The 15,527-nt window shown below is 42.1% G+C and overlaps 10 protein-coding genes across 10 annotated transcripts in view; 5 read left to right on the top strand and 5 right to left on the bottom strand.

Annotated features, from left to right (window-relative positions):
* Window positions 1–240: 240 nt before the first annotated feature.
* Window positions 241–548, top strand: WALSEDRAFT_63971 (hypothetical protein; the record flags this gene model as incomplete). The annotated part of the gene is made up of 3 exons (XM_006957987.1): window positions 241–273; window positions 325–428; window positions 479–548. The coding sequence occupies 3 exons, from the start codon at window positions 241–243 to the stop codon at window positions 546–548; spliced, it is 207 nt and encodes a 68-aa protein (XP_006958049.1).
* A 10-nt stretch (window positions 549–558) lies between these two features.
* On the bottom strand, window positions 559–2,270 carry WALSEDRAFT_68673 (PLP-dependent transferase; the record flags this gene model as incomplete). Its single annotated transcript, XM_006957986.1, has 3 exons — window positions 559–1,117; window positions 1,163–1,285; window positions 1,335–2,270. The coding sequence occupies 3 exons, from the start codon at window positions 2,268–2,270 to the stop codon at window positions 587–589; spliced, it is 1,590 nt and encodes a 529-aa protein (XP_006958048.1). The 3' UTR covers window positions 559–586.
* A 340-nt stretch (window positions 2,271–2,610) lies between these two features.
* Window positions 2,611–5,104, top strand: WALSEDRAFT_60220 (hypothetical protein). Its single transcript, XM_006957985.1, has 3 exons — window positions 2,611–2,675; window positions 2,730–3,804; window positions 3,849–5,104. The coding sequence occupies exons 1-3, from the start codon at window positions 2,665–2,667 to the stop codon at window positions 5,025–5,027; spliced, it is 2,265 nt and encodes a 754-aa protein (XP_006958047.1). The 5' UTR covers window positions 2,611–2,664; the 3' UTR covers window positions 5,028–5,104.
* A 232-nt stretch (window positions 5,105–5,336) lies between these two features.
* On the top strand, window positions 5,337–5,865 carry WALSEDRAFT_63968 (hypothetical protein; the record flags this gene model as incomplete). Its single annotated transcript, XM_006957984.1, has 2 exons — window positions 5,337–5,807; window positions 5,857–5,865. The coding sequence occupies 2 exons, from the start codon at window positions 5,337–5,339 to the stop codon at window positions 5,863–5,865; spliced, it is 480 nt and encodes a 159-aa protein (XP_006958046.1).
* Window positions 5,866–5,879: 14 nt separating this feature from the next.
* On the bottom strand, window positions 5,880–7,368 carry WALSEDRAFT_32336 (alpha/beta-hydrolase). Its single transcript, XM_006957983.1, has 8 exons — window positions 7,047–7,368; window positions 6,775–6,996; window positions 6,644–6,728; window positions 6,538–6,593; window positions 6,406–6,495; window positions 6,222–6,359; window positions 6,125–6,174; window positions 5,880–6,074 (listed from the first exon to the last, which is right to left on the bottom strand). The coding sequence occupies exons 1-8, from the start codon at window positions 7,338–7,340 to the stop codon at window positions 5,960–5,962; spliced, it is 1,050 nt and encodes a 349-aa protein (XP_006958045.1). The 5' UTR covers window positions 7,341–7,368; the 3' UTR covers window positions 5,880–5,959.
* WALSEDRAFT_60218 (cyclin-like protein) lies at window positions 6,326–8,543 on the top strand. Its single transcript, XM_006957982.1, has 4 exons — window positions 6,326–6,348; window positions 6,812–6,998; window positions 7,052–7,773; window positions 7,821–8,543. The coding sequence occupies exons 3-4, from the start codon at window positions 7,364–7,366 to the stop codon at window positions 8,524–8,526; spliced, it is 1,116 nt and encodes a 371-aa protein (XP_006958044.1). The 5' UTR covers window positions 6,326–6,348; window positions 6,812–6,998; window positions 7,052–7,363; the 3' UTR covers window positions 8,527–8,543.
* A 115-nt stretch (window positions 8,544–8,658) lies between these two features.
* WALSEDRAFT_63965 (hypothetical protein) lies at window positions 8,659–9,174 on the bottom strand (the record flags this gene model as incomplete). The annotated part of the gene is made up of 4 exons (XM_006957981.1): window positions 8,659–8,711; window positions 8,759–8,851; window positions 8,898–9,026; window positions 9,072–9,174. The coding sequence occupies 4 exons, from the start codon at window positions 9,172–9,174 to the stop codon at window positions 8,659–8,661; spliced, it is 378 nt and encodes a 125-aa protein (XP_006958043.1).
* On the bottom strand, window positions 9,111–10,482 carry WALSEDRAFT_32333 (hypothetical protein). Its single transcript, XM_006957980.1, has 3 exons — window positions 10,354–10,482; window positions 9,796–10,289; window positions 9,111–9,745 (listed from the first exon to the last, which is right to left on the bottom strand). Exons 1-3 carry the CDS (start codon window positions 10,450–10,452, stop codon window positions 9,565–9,567), a joined length of 774 nt encoding a protein of 257 aa, XP_006958042.1. The 5' UTR covers window positions 10,453–10,482; the 3' UTR covers window positions 9,111–9,564.
* Window positions 10,483–10,513: 31 nt separating this feature from the next.
* Window positions 10,514–12,257, bottom strand: WALSEDRAFT_32332 (hypothetical protein). Its single transcript, XM_006957979.1, has 3 exons — window positions 11,394–12,257; window positions 10,785–11,344; window positions 10,514–10,738 (listed from the first exon to the last, which is right to left on the bottom strand). Exons 1-3 carry the CDS (start codon window positions 12,226–12,228, stop codon window positions 10,547–10,549), a joined length of 1,587 nt encoding a protein of 528 aa, XP_006958041.1. The 5' UTR covers window positions 12,229–12,257; the 3' UTR covers window positions 10,514–10,546.
* A 1,901-nt stretch (window positions 12,258–14,158) lies between these two features.
* Window positions 14,159–15,527, top strand: part of WALSEDRAFT_32331 (fructose-bisphosphate aldolase) — a 1,853-nt gene continuing 484 nt past the window's right edge. The window contains exons 1-4 of the mRNA XM_006957978.1: window positions 14,159–14,192; window positions 14,236–14,793; window positions 14,837–15,229; window positions 15,278–15,319. Of these exons, the coding sequence (XP_006958040.1) occupies window positions 14,186–14,192; window positions 14,236–14,793; window positions 14,837–15,229; window positions 15,278–15,319 (1,000 nt within the window). The 5' untranslated portion in view covers window positions 14,159–14,185. The remainder of the gene's footprint in view (window positions 14,193–14,235; window positions 14,794–14,836; window positions 15,230–15,277; window positions 15,320–15,527) is intronic.

The raw sequence follows: 15,527 nt of genomic DNA, 5'->3' as shown, positions 1-15,527 counted from the left end.
CACAATGACACATCCTCTGGTGGTTAGTACCGAAGTGGAATATAACAGAATAATCAACTCCCATTCGCTTGTTTTTATCAATGCGTGGGCGACCTGGCATGATGAGTGAGTTTATATTGACCAAATAAAAGAGACGCTCATGTAAGAATTACGCAGTTGTGCATTCATTGAACCTACTTTCATGGTTGGGTTTTGAGACATTCTTAATCTTACATGGTGACACTAACGGACAAATAGAGGATGGCATTGAAATACGGCGACAAAGTTAAGTTTGTAGGTGTTTTTAATGTATTTGTCAATCCTCTTATGATTGTTACTGTCTAGATTAGTATTGATGTCGATGAGTTACCTCAACTATGCAATCGTGTACTCGGAGTTCGCTTCATGCCTGTTATTATCGCTGTTAAAAATGGCATCAAGTTCAAGCAGTGAGTTTGCATCTATTGATATTATTAAAACTCTAAACACGCTCATCAAGTATACAAAGTAAAGTACCAATGAGACTCAAAGAATTCATAAAGACCGTCATCATAGAAGCAGATGAATGAAAATAATAATGAATTAGTAATGTAAAGATTAAATGTATTCATGCACGTCTCTTTAAAACCCTATTAATTGAGTTTTTGACAACGAGTGCTGCTTTCTCAGTTTCTTTCTTAGAAAGTGCAGAAGATATGGCGATCTTAATTGATGCTCTTGGCTCAGTTGGTGGTGGTGCTCCACCTGGTGCGACACGAATGCCAGTTGAACCTGCTGATAATGCACCAATATCGCTTTCTTGACCTCGAAGGTGACCTGCAACGGTGATAAATACACCATTAACAAGTGCATCATCGCATATATCCCCAAGTACAGCTTCTACACGCTCCTCCTCGCTTGATTTTTCTTTTTGAGATGTTGATATAATTTGTAATTCCTTGCTTTGCGAAAAGAAAACATGTTGAATAGGTGAGAGGGCATGTGATGCCAATTCAATGCTATCTATTGTACTCAAAACTGACCTAAAAGATGCGATATTGGTTTGCAAGGAGTGTACAATGTTTGGTCCACTGCTTGAGTTTAATATTGAAAGTGTTTCATTAGCGCTTACAGCCAACATTGGTGGAAGTGAAGCCGACTATTAGAGTTGTTAGCTTATTTAATGATAAGCTATCATACCCACGAAAATAAAGGCCGCAGAGTTGATGCGTTGGTGTTCAACTACGACGCTTTCTCCAGCGCAGAACCCACCGGCACTACCGAGGGTGTTCGCCATTGAACCAACGAGAATGTCAACTTCTTTAGCCTAAATGAGGTATTAGGAGGCTGGATGGGGTTTTTAAGATAATACTCACAGGTATATCGTACAATTCAGTCATTCCTCTACCGGTATTGCCAACAACACCAAAACTGTAGCTTTCTTCGAGAATCAATCTATACTTGTACTTCTTTTTGAGTTCAATAATGCGTTTAAGATTTGCGAGACTACCATCATTTTGGAAAATACCCTCTGAGCAAATAAATTTTCTCGTAAGTGGAGCTTTCCTACGTTTAGCTTCTCTATTGATAGAATCTAAAACGGTTTCTAAGCTGTTCATATCGTTGTGCTTGTACCATCTGACAGTTGATCTAGAGATTTGAAGACCTTTTCTGATGGCGAATGAACAGCCCTCGTCTGCGACAATGATATCACCTCTCTTTGCGAAAGTAGGTATAACGGAGGTGATAGTAGCGAAGCCTTGCGAGTAAATGATAGCTGATTCTGTACCTAAAGTCTGAGCAATTGATTTTTCCAAATCGATGTGTACATCCATTGTACCGTAGAATCCAGGTGGTCCACAGCTACCAACACCATAAACTCGTAGAGCTTTAGTTGCGGCATCCTTTATCCGTTGATCACCTAATAAACCAAGAAAGTTGTAAGACACGAGGTTCGTAACTTGTCTGGCTTTATCTGAAGGTTGACCTGGTTGAGAGACCTTTGGTTTGATAGAAGGTGGGCCAATAATTGTTGGTGCCTGCTTGATCTCAGCTTGTGGTACCAAAGGTTCTGGTTGCCAATCGTCTACCAACTCGTCAATCTCTGTAGAGGACAAACCGACGAAACCTTTCTCTGCATCCCTTCTAGTACGCTTCGATAACCAGACTCTCAATGCGAACAAGAAGAGTAACAATTCTAGCAAAGACCTCCAAGGGTCATTCTGATAAGAGGATTTAACGTATCTAATGAAAATAGAAGATCCGGGTAGTTGTTGCAAGTAATGCGCTATTCCTTCTAGCTCGTTGTACATTTTTATTGAACTTTCACGTGAAAGTGTTAAAGAACTCAAAAGGCGCGCATTTTTTGTGAATTTCTTCTTCCAACAAAACGACGAGGAGTGAGTAGATATTTAATACACTCTATGGAGACTATATGATGTTACATCTTTCCACTGAGATCCTTGAAGACTAAAAAACACGGTATAAGAATTCTTCGTTGCTGACTAGTCACTATCGGGTGTATATACATAGACGATTACTGACAAACTAATTAGGCTACTATATAGATAATATTATTTTTCTTTTTTGTTTTGTTTATTTATTATTTATTGGACGTGCGTATTTTTATTTTTTTGTGTCTTGCTTGTCCTTCAACTTCCAAGGCTATAAAGACTAGAAAGACTAGAATCGAGAGATGCAGACGGTATGAGTGACATGTTAGTAGATACCATAGTTTACTAGTACACATTTTCTAATAAAGCACCTTCCAGTCTATCATTCCCGCTCCCCCCTCCTAGAACTCTAAATCAACCGGAGATCGTCGTTACGGAGAACAACAATAGAAGTTCATTCAATCCCTCAGAACCTCCAAAGCTACCTTTGCCGCCTACGCCAGCCAGATCACCATCTATTCACTCTTCTGCATCCTCTACAAAATCTAAGAGATCGAGTTATTTTGATAGTTACCCTGAGAGGAAAAGATCTTCTGTTTTGAATACGGACGTAGCATCTCTTAGCTCAATAAGTCTAAACTCTAATAGACTATCCAAACACCCAGATGAATGGATAGATTTGGAGAACTCCTTATGGTCCGCACTATCTGGTGATAATTTAGAAAGTCCGACGGCTATTCTAAAATCATTAGAGAGTAAGAGCTCTCAGTTGACGCTATCTAATAAAAATAAGCATGACCTATCACTTGGTTTATCCGACACAACGACAACTAACAAACTACTCGACTTGGAGAGCAACTATGAATCAACTAATGGTCAACCATCTTCTCCAAAGTTGTCTGAACTCATATCGACCACTCGCAGACCACGCAAAAAAGCTGCACCACCTTCCTCTCAAAATAGTTCCAGAGTTACCTCTATCGATAGTCTTCAACCGCTCAAATTATCAGTTACAAAGCGTAGAAGCTTACAGAAGATGAACTCACGTGCTAGCTTTAGGGCTGACGATGGTAGTGAAGAAAGTGATTTAGATGTCTCCGCAAGTTTGACAGACGTTGCTTCAAAGTATGGCTTTTCAGCTTGTGCTGATAATGAGAAGCGCAACAGCGAGTACAGCAGAAGTGATGATCCAAGTGTTGACCCAAATGACACCATCGTTGCATCCCCAGAGCAGATTACTTCGTCGATATCCCCACCAACACCCTCACGCAGTATTCGAAAATGCAAATCAACTGTAACTTTTTCACCTACTACCAATGGATGGAGTGATGATGAAGATAGAGATAGGCTAGGTCCACCACCTCCACCTTCCTCGAGATTGAAAGCAAAAGCGAGCAAGAGAGCTCTTCGTGAGAGTAGGGAGATGTCTCAACTGAGTAGAGCTGCATCGATTGTAAGTCTTAAACATTTCCGACATCACTAATGACGAAATTATAGCTTCAAACATCCAAGAATTTACCATCTCCATTACTGAAACCAGTAGATGCACGTAGACAAATGAGTGAACCATCAACTCCTAACTCAGCATCTCCGAGGTCACCAATGTCATTCTCGACCTTGAGTGTTGCAAGTACATCAATTACAGATTCAGATATTGGAAGGATGCAAAGCAAGGAGAGTCTAGCAGAGAGTTATAGTTCCACGAAGCCATCCTTGGCATCTACGAAGGTTGTCGTCAATCATCCAATCCATCACCACGAGTATAGTAGTAGTGATGAAGAGAGTGAGGATGACAGTAGGTTACCTACGCCTATACCGTACCATAAAAGAAATTCAACGCTTAAGCCAACCTTATATGACGAATCTTTGACGCGTGTTAAACCGCATCGATTATCAAACTATGCATCTCTTCAACTATTAAATGATAGAAGAACGACAATGAGTGGTCCAGTTAATACTAACACTACTACTCCAAAAAAGAACACACCTAGGAGCAGCTTACCTAGTCGTCTAAACGTTGATCAGGATGAGACACCAAGGGCGAGGAAGAGCAGTGGACCGATAATTGGAAGAGCTTCAACCGGGCCATCAATGGGTGCATCACCGAGGGCATCTTTGGGTGCACCGAAGAGCGTACAATCGGGCGTACCATCGAGACGACCATCGAAGTCACCAGTGAGATCATCAGTGGGACTGTCAACGCCAAAACGCGTATCTGATGGTACACCTGATCTATCCCAGAAATCCTTTTCTGGATCTAAAGGAACTCCAAGCATTGTACGAACTCGCTCCTCAACAGTAGCTAACCAGACACAATTACCCACACCCGCGAAACTGAAGAGCAGAAAATCTGAACCTGATTTACATAAGCGTAATAGGCACAGCCTATCTAATACGCAAAGAGCAACTGGAGTTAGCTTGAGTAAAATCAATGCTGGTGGTATAACACGCGAATACGAAATCCCACCAGTGCCATCACTACCGAAACTTCCTAAAGCAACAACAACATCCTCTGCTTCGAAATCAACGCCCTCGCTCTTGAAATCACCGTCAACTTCATTATCGAAAGCACAGTTACTGAGATCACCATCTGGTTCTTCACTCAAACCAACAGCAATACCAAAATCAAATATACCTTCACCGAGTATACCTAAGAAGTTAACGAAGAAACGGTAGAAGAGTTTTATGAATGTTTTTATTTATTTTTCTAGTTTTTTTTATGAACAGTAACAATATTTGACAATTGTTTAAGATTTACCCTTTGTATTCTTTATTACTTATTACTTTCATTTATATATATTCTTACTAGCTTTTCTTTCATCGATTATATGTACTGTGATAGAGTTTAGGACACCCCTTGAACTCTATTCGCGTTGTCTTTGTCAAGATTTTCAAGGGACGTGGTGAGCTTTCGAAAATCCAATCGTGGATTGAATGGAGGTGGCAGCTGTTTTAAACTGCTTGAGGTATTATTATCATATTTTTATGGCATTCTCAAAATTCGCTAACGTATTTAGAGGCAAATTTAGCAAAACTAAGGATGAGGATTATGTTGGGAATGAGCATATATCCTCGCCAGAGTTGGTTTATCATACTAATAAGAGCATGGTAAACTTACTAGACGTGCAAACCCCTCACCATAACACTAAAAGCAGAGGGAAGAAGAAAGCCCGTAATTCTCTCACGCTTGAGAGTCCACCAAGGAGTCGCGCTAAGAGTATGATCGGATCTCAGCAAATCACTCAAATGGGTTCAATGTCTCAGTATTGCGGTTATCATCCCATTCAAGATGGCGAGCCGTGTGGTCATGGTATCAAGTCTGAGGTTCGCTCACCCCGTAAAAGTCTCCATAGTGGTTTTAACTCTAAGCATAAACCACGTAGACGCGCATTTACAATTGATGATGATGATATCCCACCTGTTCCACCATTACCTGCAATCTACACAAACACACACGTGAGTATCGTCATGTAAGCGATGTGTTTATTAGTCTAACAAATTGCAGGCTTATTGAAGGTGACTAAACGGAATATATCAAGTTTCTCTAATGCTTATCATTTATCCTACATCTATTGTAAAGCTTCTAATATCTTTTTAATAACATACTTCTATTCCCTTCCATTGAGGAAATCGATGATGGATTTCTGGACATGCTCCGAGTTTGTGATAACAAGATCGTGACCTGCACCTTCTATAGTATCTAATGTTGCACTTGGGAGGTACCTATGCGTGGAGTAAGTATGTCCGTTTAGTTTACACGATAGTTAACCTACTCAAGCATGCGTTCGCTCAGTGAATATGGAACAATTTTATCAACAGTTCCCTTGAATGTGTTAGAAAAGATATCATAACCAACAATAGAAAACCCACCCATATGATGTGTATTGGATTTTTTCTGCGTCTACCAATAGCTTTGTATATTTCATCTTGATCGAAAAGAATGCCCTCTCTAAGAGTAGACAATAAAGCATGAACGAATGGTGGACGTTTTGATTGTATTTCGGACAACTGTGTGTGTGTGTCAGATGGGGCTTTGCAACTGTGAGGAACCCACCTTTGCCAACATTCTGACATTTTCCGGCATACTCTTTGCGTCGTAGTTAACAGGACCTGACGGTCTCATAAGTCTCTTCAACCATGATGGCTGTGCTTGTTAGTGGGTGTCTTTGATTAATAATCAACATACAGCCTCAATAAAACTCGTTGGATCGATCTGGCGTGTGAGTCTAAATGGGGTAGGATCTTGGATATTTTAATTAGCATTTTGTATACTTCCATATAGCCCTACATACCCATCAACCCTGCCGGAGCGAGAAGTATGATCTTTGAAACCATATGTGGGAAAATATCAGCAAAGCTGATCGATATAGGAGCACCCTGGGATGTATTAGAGGGTTTTCTTTAGGAGATGATTCAACCTCACCATAGAATAACCGCAAATGTGCGCTTTTTCGAAACCGACGTGGTTCATTAACAAAGCGAGTGTTGTTGTATATAATGGCCCATTGTATGGAACAATAGGATGGTCTGAATAACCTCTACCATAGTGATCATACATCAACACTCTGAAACCAGCATTAGCGAGACTTGTCCCAAGTTCGCGCCAAACGAGACATGGACTGCTAAATCCATGCACGAGAACGATCTGGAGTGATGATTTGAGTTACTGTGAACGTTACTACCAGAAAGACCCACCTTATCACCCTCTTCTGGTCCGAGAAGGTAATACTTCACGCGTCCATTCGGTAAACGGACATCTGAACCACCTTCGAATGCATCAGGTGGGTATACCTCATTAACCCCCTTTCCTAATTCACTATCAGGGTCTAAAGAACCCAAGCCGCGTTCAACTTGAACGCTGAAACCATTTGTATGCTTTGTTGGCTTCGTGTTGGCGAAAATAGATGAGAAAGTTCTGTATAATTGAAAAGTAGCTAATAGAGAAGCTGCACCTAATGCTAGATGCTTATTTTCTAAAGTAATAGTCATTCCTGAATGCTTGAATACTGACAATGATGACGGTGGAGGAAGTAAACGGGGATAATAACTTGGAAAATAACAAAGAAAGTACATCCAATAAAGTACATCCTATATACCACGATAGTTCACAACATCGTCATTGGAGATATACGCCTACAGAGTTAGCAGATAAACGGCGGATAGCAAATGAGAAAGCTATCGCATTAACACGTACCGGATGGGATAAAGAGAAGGAACTAAACCCTAACTCAGAAATGAGCACTTCAATTACACCCCCTTCTGTAGAAGAAGAAAATGATCTTATCGTTTATTATCTCAGTCAAGTTAAACCGATTTGCAATCTATTTCAATTCCCTGAAATCGTAGAAGCCACTGCTGTTAGCTACATCAAGAGGTTTTACTTGTTTAATAGCGTGATTGATTTACATCCAAAGAGAGTCATGTGAGATTGATTGATGTGGTGTTTGAAGGTATCTAAACATTCTATAGGCTTACCAGTTTATTCCTTAGTACAAAAACAGTGAATACACCAATCAGCATTAGTGACTTCGCTCATTACATCGGTAAAGGAAAGATAAGCAAGGAGAGTATACTCGATATTGAATTCCTGATATCTCAAAATCTACGGTTTGAGTATGCAACCCACCCTGCTCATAGAGCCGTTTGGGGGATTTACTTGGATATGCAAACCATGCCGAGTAGACAGAATCAACAAGTTCTAGATGGTATTTTTGCAGAAGCGAGACAAACAGCGAGATTGTCTAGATTGACGAATGCAGAATTTATATATACACCCTCACAGATAGCTTTAGGGTGTTATGTCATGGTTAATAAAACTCTCGTAGAAGAATACATTGAGTGGAAGAAGCAGGAATTCCACGCTGAAGCGCCTTCTTTCGATGCTATAGACGGTGTGGTCGCGCTAATAAACATACAAAAAAGTAAAGGTGGTCTCAAGAAGGAGACGGTCCAGGATATCGACAAGCGACTAAAACTCTGGCAAGATCCAAGTAAAGTCGAGGGTACAGCGATGTATAAACGCAAACAGGAGGAAGCAGATAAGGAAGACCTAGAAAAACGCAACAAGAGACAACTTGAAGCTGAGAAGAGCAAGTACGAAAGTGAGAGTGTATTTGGAGAACCACTGGAGACGCTTAAGAGGAGCAGAACTGATGATGGTGAAGAGAATGAATAAGTTATTATATATGATGCATATTAGATAAAAGTACATGATTACCTCATCGCTGTGATTATTTGGCAGACATCCTCTGATAAGTAGTATCCCTGGGTGAATAAATTAAGATAATAATGATGTAAAATATCACACTCACATTTGCTTTACGCCACATACGCTACATTTTCCTCGTTTATATGCGCAATCTGGTTGTGAAGTGAGTAAACATATAGGTAGCCACAGATAAACGCACTTTGGCAGTATTTCGCGTCTGGTCTCGCCGTCGTTTGCTTACAAACTTTACATTTCGATCCACCAGTTTTGGCAGCGTATGGAAGATACCTATCTGGAGAGCTCATTAGATGGGAGGGTATGGAGACTACGCCACCTACTCTTAGATAGCAGTTTGTTCTTCCCCAGATCGTTGCGTTCGTCCGTTTGTTTGCTCGTTGAAGCTGACGCACCTAACGATTTATTACGGAAAGGATCAGGTGCAGCTACCTTTGTCTGCTTCTTCTCGCCTGTGGGTGGTTTAATTTGGCTTTTCATTTTATCTTATCACTCACATTTAGCGCAGACCATGTTGATAGTCGCTGATAGTCGTTGATAGTCTACAATCAAGATGTCATTTACGCGCACTACTGTTAAAATTGTTCTCATAACCTGCATGGTCGGTGTTCTAATAGAGACACTGCCGGGCGATAGTGATAGCAGTAGCGATCAAGCAGATACCAGCGAAGAAGATGCAGTGGGGATAGTCATGTTCTCTTATATCCTATTTGCTAGGATTATAAATGCACTTAGGATACCTCAGTTTATTAGCATTCTCTTTAAGACAACGATATCGCTCATTATTAGATTATATGATCTCATTTTAGTAGTGCTTTCACCATTAACCTTCCCTTTTTCATTACTACACATGCCAAACATCTTATCACAGGAAGCAATCAGTCTCACTTGGCTGCCTCTCTATCAGTTCATTGGTGGTACAATAGTTGTCGGTTTCTTGATAGGTGTTATAGCTAAAAAGCTAGCATTGTAAGCTTTTACAGTTTATTTCTATGGAGAGAGTCTATCAATTGACCAAGTATGGTTGACTAGCTCATCAGCCATCCTATCAACATCCTCAATTGGAGTTATCGCGTCTTTTGGAAGCTGTAGCTGCAATTGTTCGAGCGGACGACTATACAGGAATCTGTCGTGTAGCCTACTTGGTCTACCCGACCAAAACTCAATCTGACTGGTGAGCGTGTTAGTGAATTTCCAGATCATACGGTCTCGTATACCCACAATGGAACTAAAATATACCCGCCCCAGAATTCTGGCAATGGGATATCATCCCCTTTGTACTTTTCCCTTGCATCTTTCAATCTAGACTGAAGGGTATCTCTTCCATCGTCATTCTCGCTGTGGGGTTTGAGTATGCTGCTTTGCTTACTAGCATATGCACCCAATCTAGATTCTTCACTCCTGCTGTGGAAGTACTCCCGTGACTCTAATAAAGGTGACTTTACGATCCTACCCCTGAGTCTAACTTGTCGTTGTGTTTCGCCGTCGTTGTTCTGACTGTGTGGGTAACGCCAGTGATAAGTGAGAGCGCCAAAGGGATTAGCAGATATCTCTCTACCCTTTGAAGAATTGTAGTTTGTATAAAATGACACTCCCAGTCTATTTATACTTTTTGATAAGACGACACGTGAATCCGGTAATCCATTGCTATCGACAGTCGATAGATTTACAGCTTCTGGTTCTGGTACACCGTTCTTGACTGCGTGTTCAAACCACTAGTAAGTTATTAGAGAATTGTTATACATCAATAGACACGCTCATAGGCGCACTCATACGCACACTCGTGAGCTGCTCTATAGCGTCAGTTTTGAGATCTCCACGAGTAACTCCGGGGCTGTTGTACTGATTGTGGGTATTTATATCTATCCTTGTCGTCATCACTCTCCTTACCAACTTGGTCGTGCGAAACGAAGACATGAATGACATCAAATCATGCTCAGAGAATATAAATATTATTTGATAAATGCTATAATTACACGGGTGCTTCGGCGGGTGCCGAGTCAAGCGAGTATCCTCGGTTATATCCCGGCCGTTCATTCTGCTCAGTGAGGGCAGCTGGGAGTGACGTTGGTGAAGGGTAATTCGACACCAGTGGTGAATTTTGCTGTGTATCAGTGGTACTATGTAACCGGTCTCTGTGCGTAGTCAATTCTTGATGTTTCTCCTAGTATCAGTAAGTATACATTTCTACATTGGAACTCCCTACTCACTCTCATAACCAACAAATCTTCGTCGACTGCTTGCGAAGAGAGCTGTACATCATCCAAATTACTCAGTGCTTCACCAAAGGACGAGTTGATGTCTTGCCAGGTATTAACTGAGACCTTCTGCTTGGCTTCATTTATGTAATCCTTTTTTGAATGTCTACCACGTTTCTTCCCTTTCTTTTGGTTAGCCGTTGGGAGTATTGGAGGTGGAAGTAATTCATGCTGCTCATTCGTCTTCTGCGCCAGTTGAGAGATGGGTTCATGACGGACTATTTTGGGTAACTCCAACGTTCTCTTTTCACGCTCAAGTCTTCTTCTCTTCCTGTCGTTTCCTTGTAGACCATATCCCCAGCCAAATGAGCCTGATTCGACCGCATCGCCTTGACCAAAGTGGAGTTGTTTAACACGCTCCACCCAGTTAGTCCATGCTGATTCCTGTTCTGCTTGAAAAGTTGTCTTATACGATTCTTCGAGTTTCTTCAAACGTACACTAGCAAGTGATAACCGTGTATCTCTGCGGTTTTTGAGTATGTTGTGTAGATGTTGTAATTCTGGATGTGTGCCTGAGATGCGGATGTTAGTTGTGTGTTTGCTTATAAACGATAGCCTCACCATCTGCAATCATTGCGCTCTCTTTGGCGACTTCCTCCATTCTCTCGACATAGAGTTTATTCCTAAGCATTGCAAACTCAATTTCCAACTTTGTAAGAAAAGCGAGAGCTTCTTCACGCTCATCGTCGACATGGTATGCTGTTGATGACCCGCCAGCAGCATTTGTAGGTGCGTCCTCATCGTCTTCGTCTCCTTCTCCTGCCTCTCCTTCTTCGTCTTCATCATTTCTCTCGGATTCATCGTCAGGCTTTTCCTGATCATCATCACGCTCATCTTCATGCTCTTCTGGGTGGCCGATATCGGTTTTATCCTCTTGTTCTATATCATTCTGCTGGTCAACGTCATCCTGCTGACCGACGTCTTCAACTTCCATTTTCTGTTCATCTAGCGAATCAGCTAAGGTATTTGCCTTCTCGTTATCGTCATGGTCAGCAGGGCCGTCTATACGGGTGGGCGATTCCGTCATCATTTCACCCTCTACTGCCATATCTAAAAGTGCTTCGCCTGCACCAACTTCTTTTTCTGTTGTAGGCGCGGCTACAGCTTCTGGTGGTGGATCTTTTGCTAATTCCGTTGCTATCTCGGTAGGAATTGGGTCCAATGCAGAAGTGAGCGAGGGTTCAATTTTAGTAGGACTTTTTGACATTTTAATTCTATCTTCAGGTGGTTCGCTCAGATCAGAGCTAGATTTGCTTCTCGGTGGTGAAAGCGGCTGAGTCGATGCTTCTGAAAGGCTATCGTCGTCTCTTTTTGTAGCTGACTTATCGTGGTAATTTATTATTAATTTCTTACTCTCCCTTTCTGATTCCGGCGAGCTTAGGCTGCTGGTGGACATACTGTGTCCCGCTGAGATCGTAGTCGGGTGGAAAGAAGCAAACTAGGAGATGAGAAGAGGTAGTAGGTCAGATGATTAGAGTATTCTGTATTCATTATTCGTTATTTACTATATAAGTGACATGCATTTATATTGACAGGATTGTTAGGAGAATACAAGTTGGACTACCATTGAGTGTTATAGTTGTTGTATGACTTTCTATATGGCTATATGGCTATCTATATGACTGTCTGTGTGGCTATCTATATGGCTATCCAATATCTCACAAACCGCTGTGAGAGCTAATTTAACACTAAAGATACCCAAGAAGATATACCGTCCTCTACTAAATTAAGGTATAAACAATATCACCTTTGCCATAACCGAGGTCAGAATGTCTTTGTATTGTGTACGTTATACCGAAACCGGGATGAGATGGGATGAGATGGATTCGTCCGTCACACCATTATTGTAATACATATTAGTCTCTTATTGTGAGATCAACTAATGTCACCTTCTGTAAAAAGAAAACAACCCTTCTGGTAAGACCTACGAATGATGTCAGCAAAGTAAGAGCAATATCTCTCCCTCAATACTACGCTTTAGAGTTGATAATTGGATCAGATATTATGCACGAATACAGACGCTCTGTGGATTTATGAGATTCCTGCTACCACAGCAAAGAAAAATCTTGCTAGATAGCAACATATTCATCAGGATGGGTATCATGATTTTGTCATCCCTTCATAAAAAAACCACCTTTATACCCCTCAACGGTGATTATTTATACCTTATAGTGAGATTTCAAGATCAACCTTCCATTAGCTGACTTAAAGTACTCTGGAAGCTACCACATGTGCACTTATGCAGAAGCCACTTTACGAGATCGACTAGGTATAACCCGCAGAATCAGCAGACTCATGGAGTTGATGTCTAACATTGTTTTTAGTGCGTCCATAGACTGTCCAGCTCATTAATAAATGCTAGTATATCATGATACCTAGTAAACTGCTGGCTTCATAATTATCATCTGTGTATTGTATTGTATTCTATATCAAACCCTTAGAAGTAGCTACTTCCAGTTACGCTAAAGCCATGCATCGCTGTTTCAGCGCACCACTGTTGGTGACGGTGATCCACGGAGATAATTAGGACATTATGTGACAGACTATCATCTGACAGTACTTTCGAATATATACGAATCTTTCCGTACCCTGGTCATCAACTAACGGGTGCGGTTTCATTGGTCAAGACAGGTACGAGAATGAGATATTCCAATATGTACTCTAAAGGTGCAAATAATAAATTCAATCACCAGATATGATTTGCCCGTATTCACTCCAAATATAGGTCAAATGATGGTATTTTCCCGAAAGAGGGCACCAGCCGCATTAGGGAGGTTGGAAAGTGGATGTAGGATATAACGGATGCGCAGCATATACTATACTGCCTTCGTGCTTGTCTTCTCGCCGAGGTGTGATTTCATCTGCTCTGCATCAGTAAGGTAGATCGTGACGTCATCGTAAAAAAGACGGACAAAGGATGACTCTACCGCCATTTTGAGTGTTTCTATTGAGGCCCGCTGAAGAGTGCTAGTCTTTTTGACCAATATGGTGCACATCATTGGGTGAAACGCACTCGTGAAGAGAAATTCCGCTAGAACAACAAACGTTGTATGACTGTGAAATTAGAGCGCCAGCGTGGAAACGCCACACCAGCATACCCACAATAGACCTCCCCTTGTAAATCTAGATATTTCGTTTCGGTAGCAAGAACTTGCCGCTGATGTAGCGATAATGATGTATATGGAAGTGCAGCTTGAAAAATGAAAAAAACGACGCTTATGGGCCAGCTGAAGTCATCCTTCGGATATACTCGTTATCCATTGATGTCAGTCAGAATTTTCATTTGGAGCGAACTATAAATCGTGCGTCCCACTCTTACTTCTCTCAACTCATCACGAATTAAATAAATTATTATGTCAGGTGGGCATCCAGTAAATAAAATAAACCCTCTAACAGCCTCCAGGAGCACTTTCAGTCGTCCCAGCCGGTGTCTTAAGCGGTGTCGAAGCACTCAAGCTCTTCGAACACGCTAGAGAAAACAAGTACGCTATCCCAGCGGTCAACATCACCTCATCATCTGTCGCCAATGCAGTCCTCGAAGCTGCCCGCGACATCAAGTCCCCAATCATCTTGCAAGTCTCCAACGGTGGTGGTGCCTTCCTTGCTGGTAAGGGTCTCGCCAACGACAAGCAACAAGCCTCCGTTGCTGGTTCCGTTGCCCTCGCACACCACGTCCGCTCAGTTGCACCACTCTACGGTATCCCAGTCATCCTCCACTCCGACCACTGTGCCAAGAAGCTCCTCCCATGGTTCGACGGCATGCTCGATGCCGACGAAGCCTACTACAAGATCAACGGTGTCCCACTCTACTCATCCCACATGCTTGACTTGTCCGAGGAGACTGACGAGGAGAACATCTCTACCTGTGTCAAGTACTTCCAACGTATGGCCAAGATGGGCCAATGGTTAGAGATGGAAATCGGTATCACCGGTGGTGAAGAAGACGGTGTTAACAACGAAAGTGAGTGTCTTCCTCCTATGACGACATGTCTGACGTCATGCAGGCGCATCTGCTGAGTCCTTGATGACCAAGCCAGAACAAGTCTACAAGGTCCACAAGGCGCTCTCCGCCATCTCTCCATCATTCAGCATTGCTGCTGCCTTCGGTAACGTCCACGGTGTCTACAAGCCAGGTAACGTCAAGCTCACCCCAACCATCCTCGGTGAGCACCAGAAGTACGCCCGCGAGCAAGACAACAGCAAGAACGAGAAGCCGCTCTTCTTGGTCTTCCACGGTGGTTCCGGCTCCAGCAAGGAGGAGATCACCACCGCCGTCAAGAACGGTGTTGTCAAGATGAACGTCGACACCGACGTCCAATGGGCCTACCTCTCTGGCCACCGTGACTACATTCTCAGCAAGAAGGACTACTTGATGACCCAAGTTGGTAACCCAGAAGGTGAGTGAGGGTAATAGACACCAGACCAATTTAGTAACGTCCCTGTAGGAGCTGATAAGCCAAATAAGAAGGTGTTCGATCCTCGAGTTTGTGCGTAGTCTATTATTATCGTCTAGAACCTATCTAACTTGCTACAGGGGTCCGTGAGGGTGAAAAGGCGATTGTCGAGCGTGTCAAGGAATCATGCAGAGACTTGCTCTCAGAGAACAAGCTCTAAGCTTAGGAATGTTGCAGAGAAAGCTTTAAGCGTAGTGTATGTAATGTACGAATATTAATGTTTGATACAAAATTTGCTTCT

This window comes from Wallemia mellicola, assembly GCF_000263375.1.
Source record: "Wallemia mellicola CBS 633.66 unplaced genomic scaffold WALSEscaffold_8, whole genome shotgun sequence".
In the NCBI taxonomy this organism is placed as follows: Eukaryota; Fungi; Basidiomycota; class Wallemiomycetes; order Wallemiales; family Wallemiaceae; genus Wallemia; species Wallemia mellicola.
This window is presented reverse-complemented; position numbering and strand designations above follow the sequence as displayed.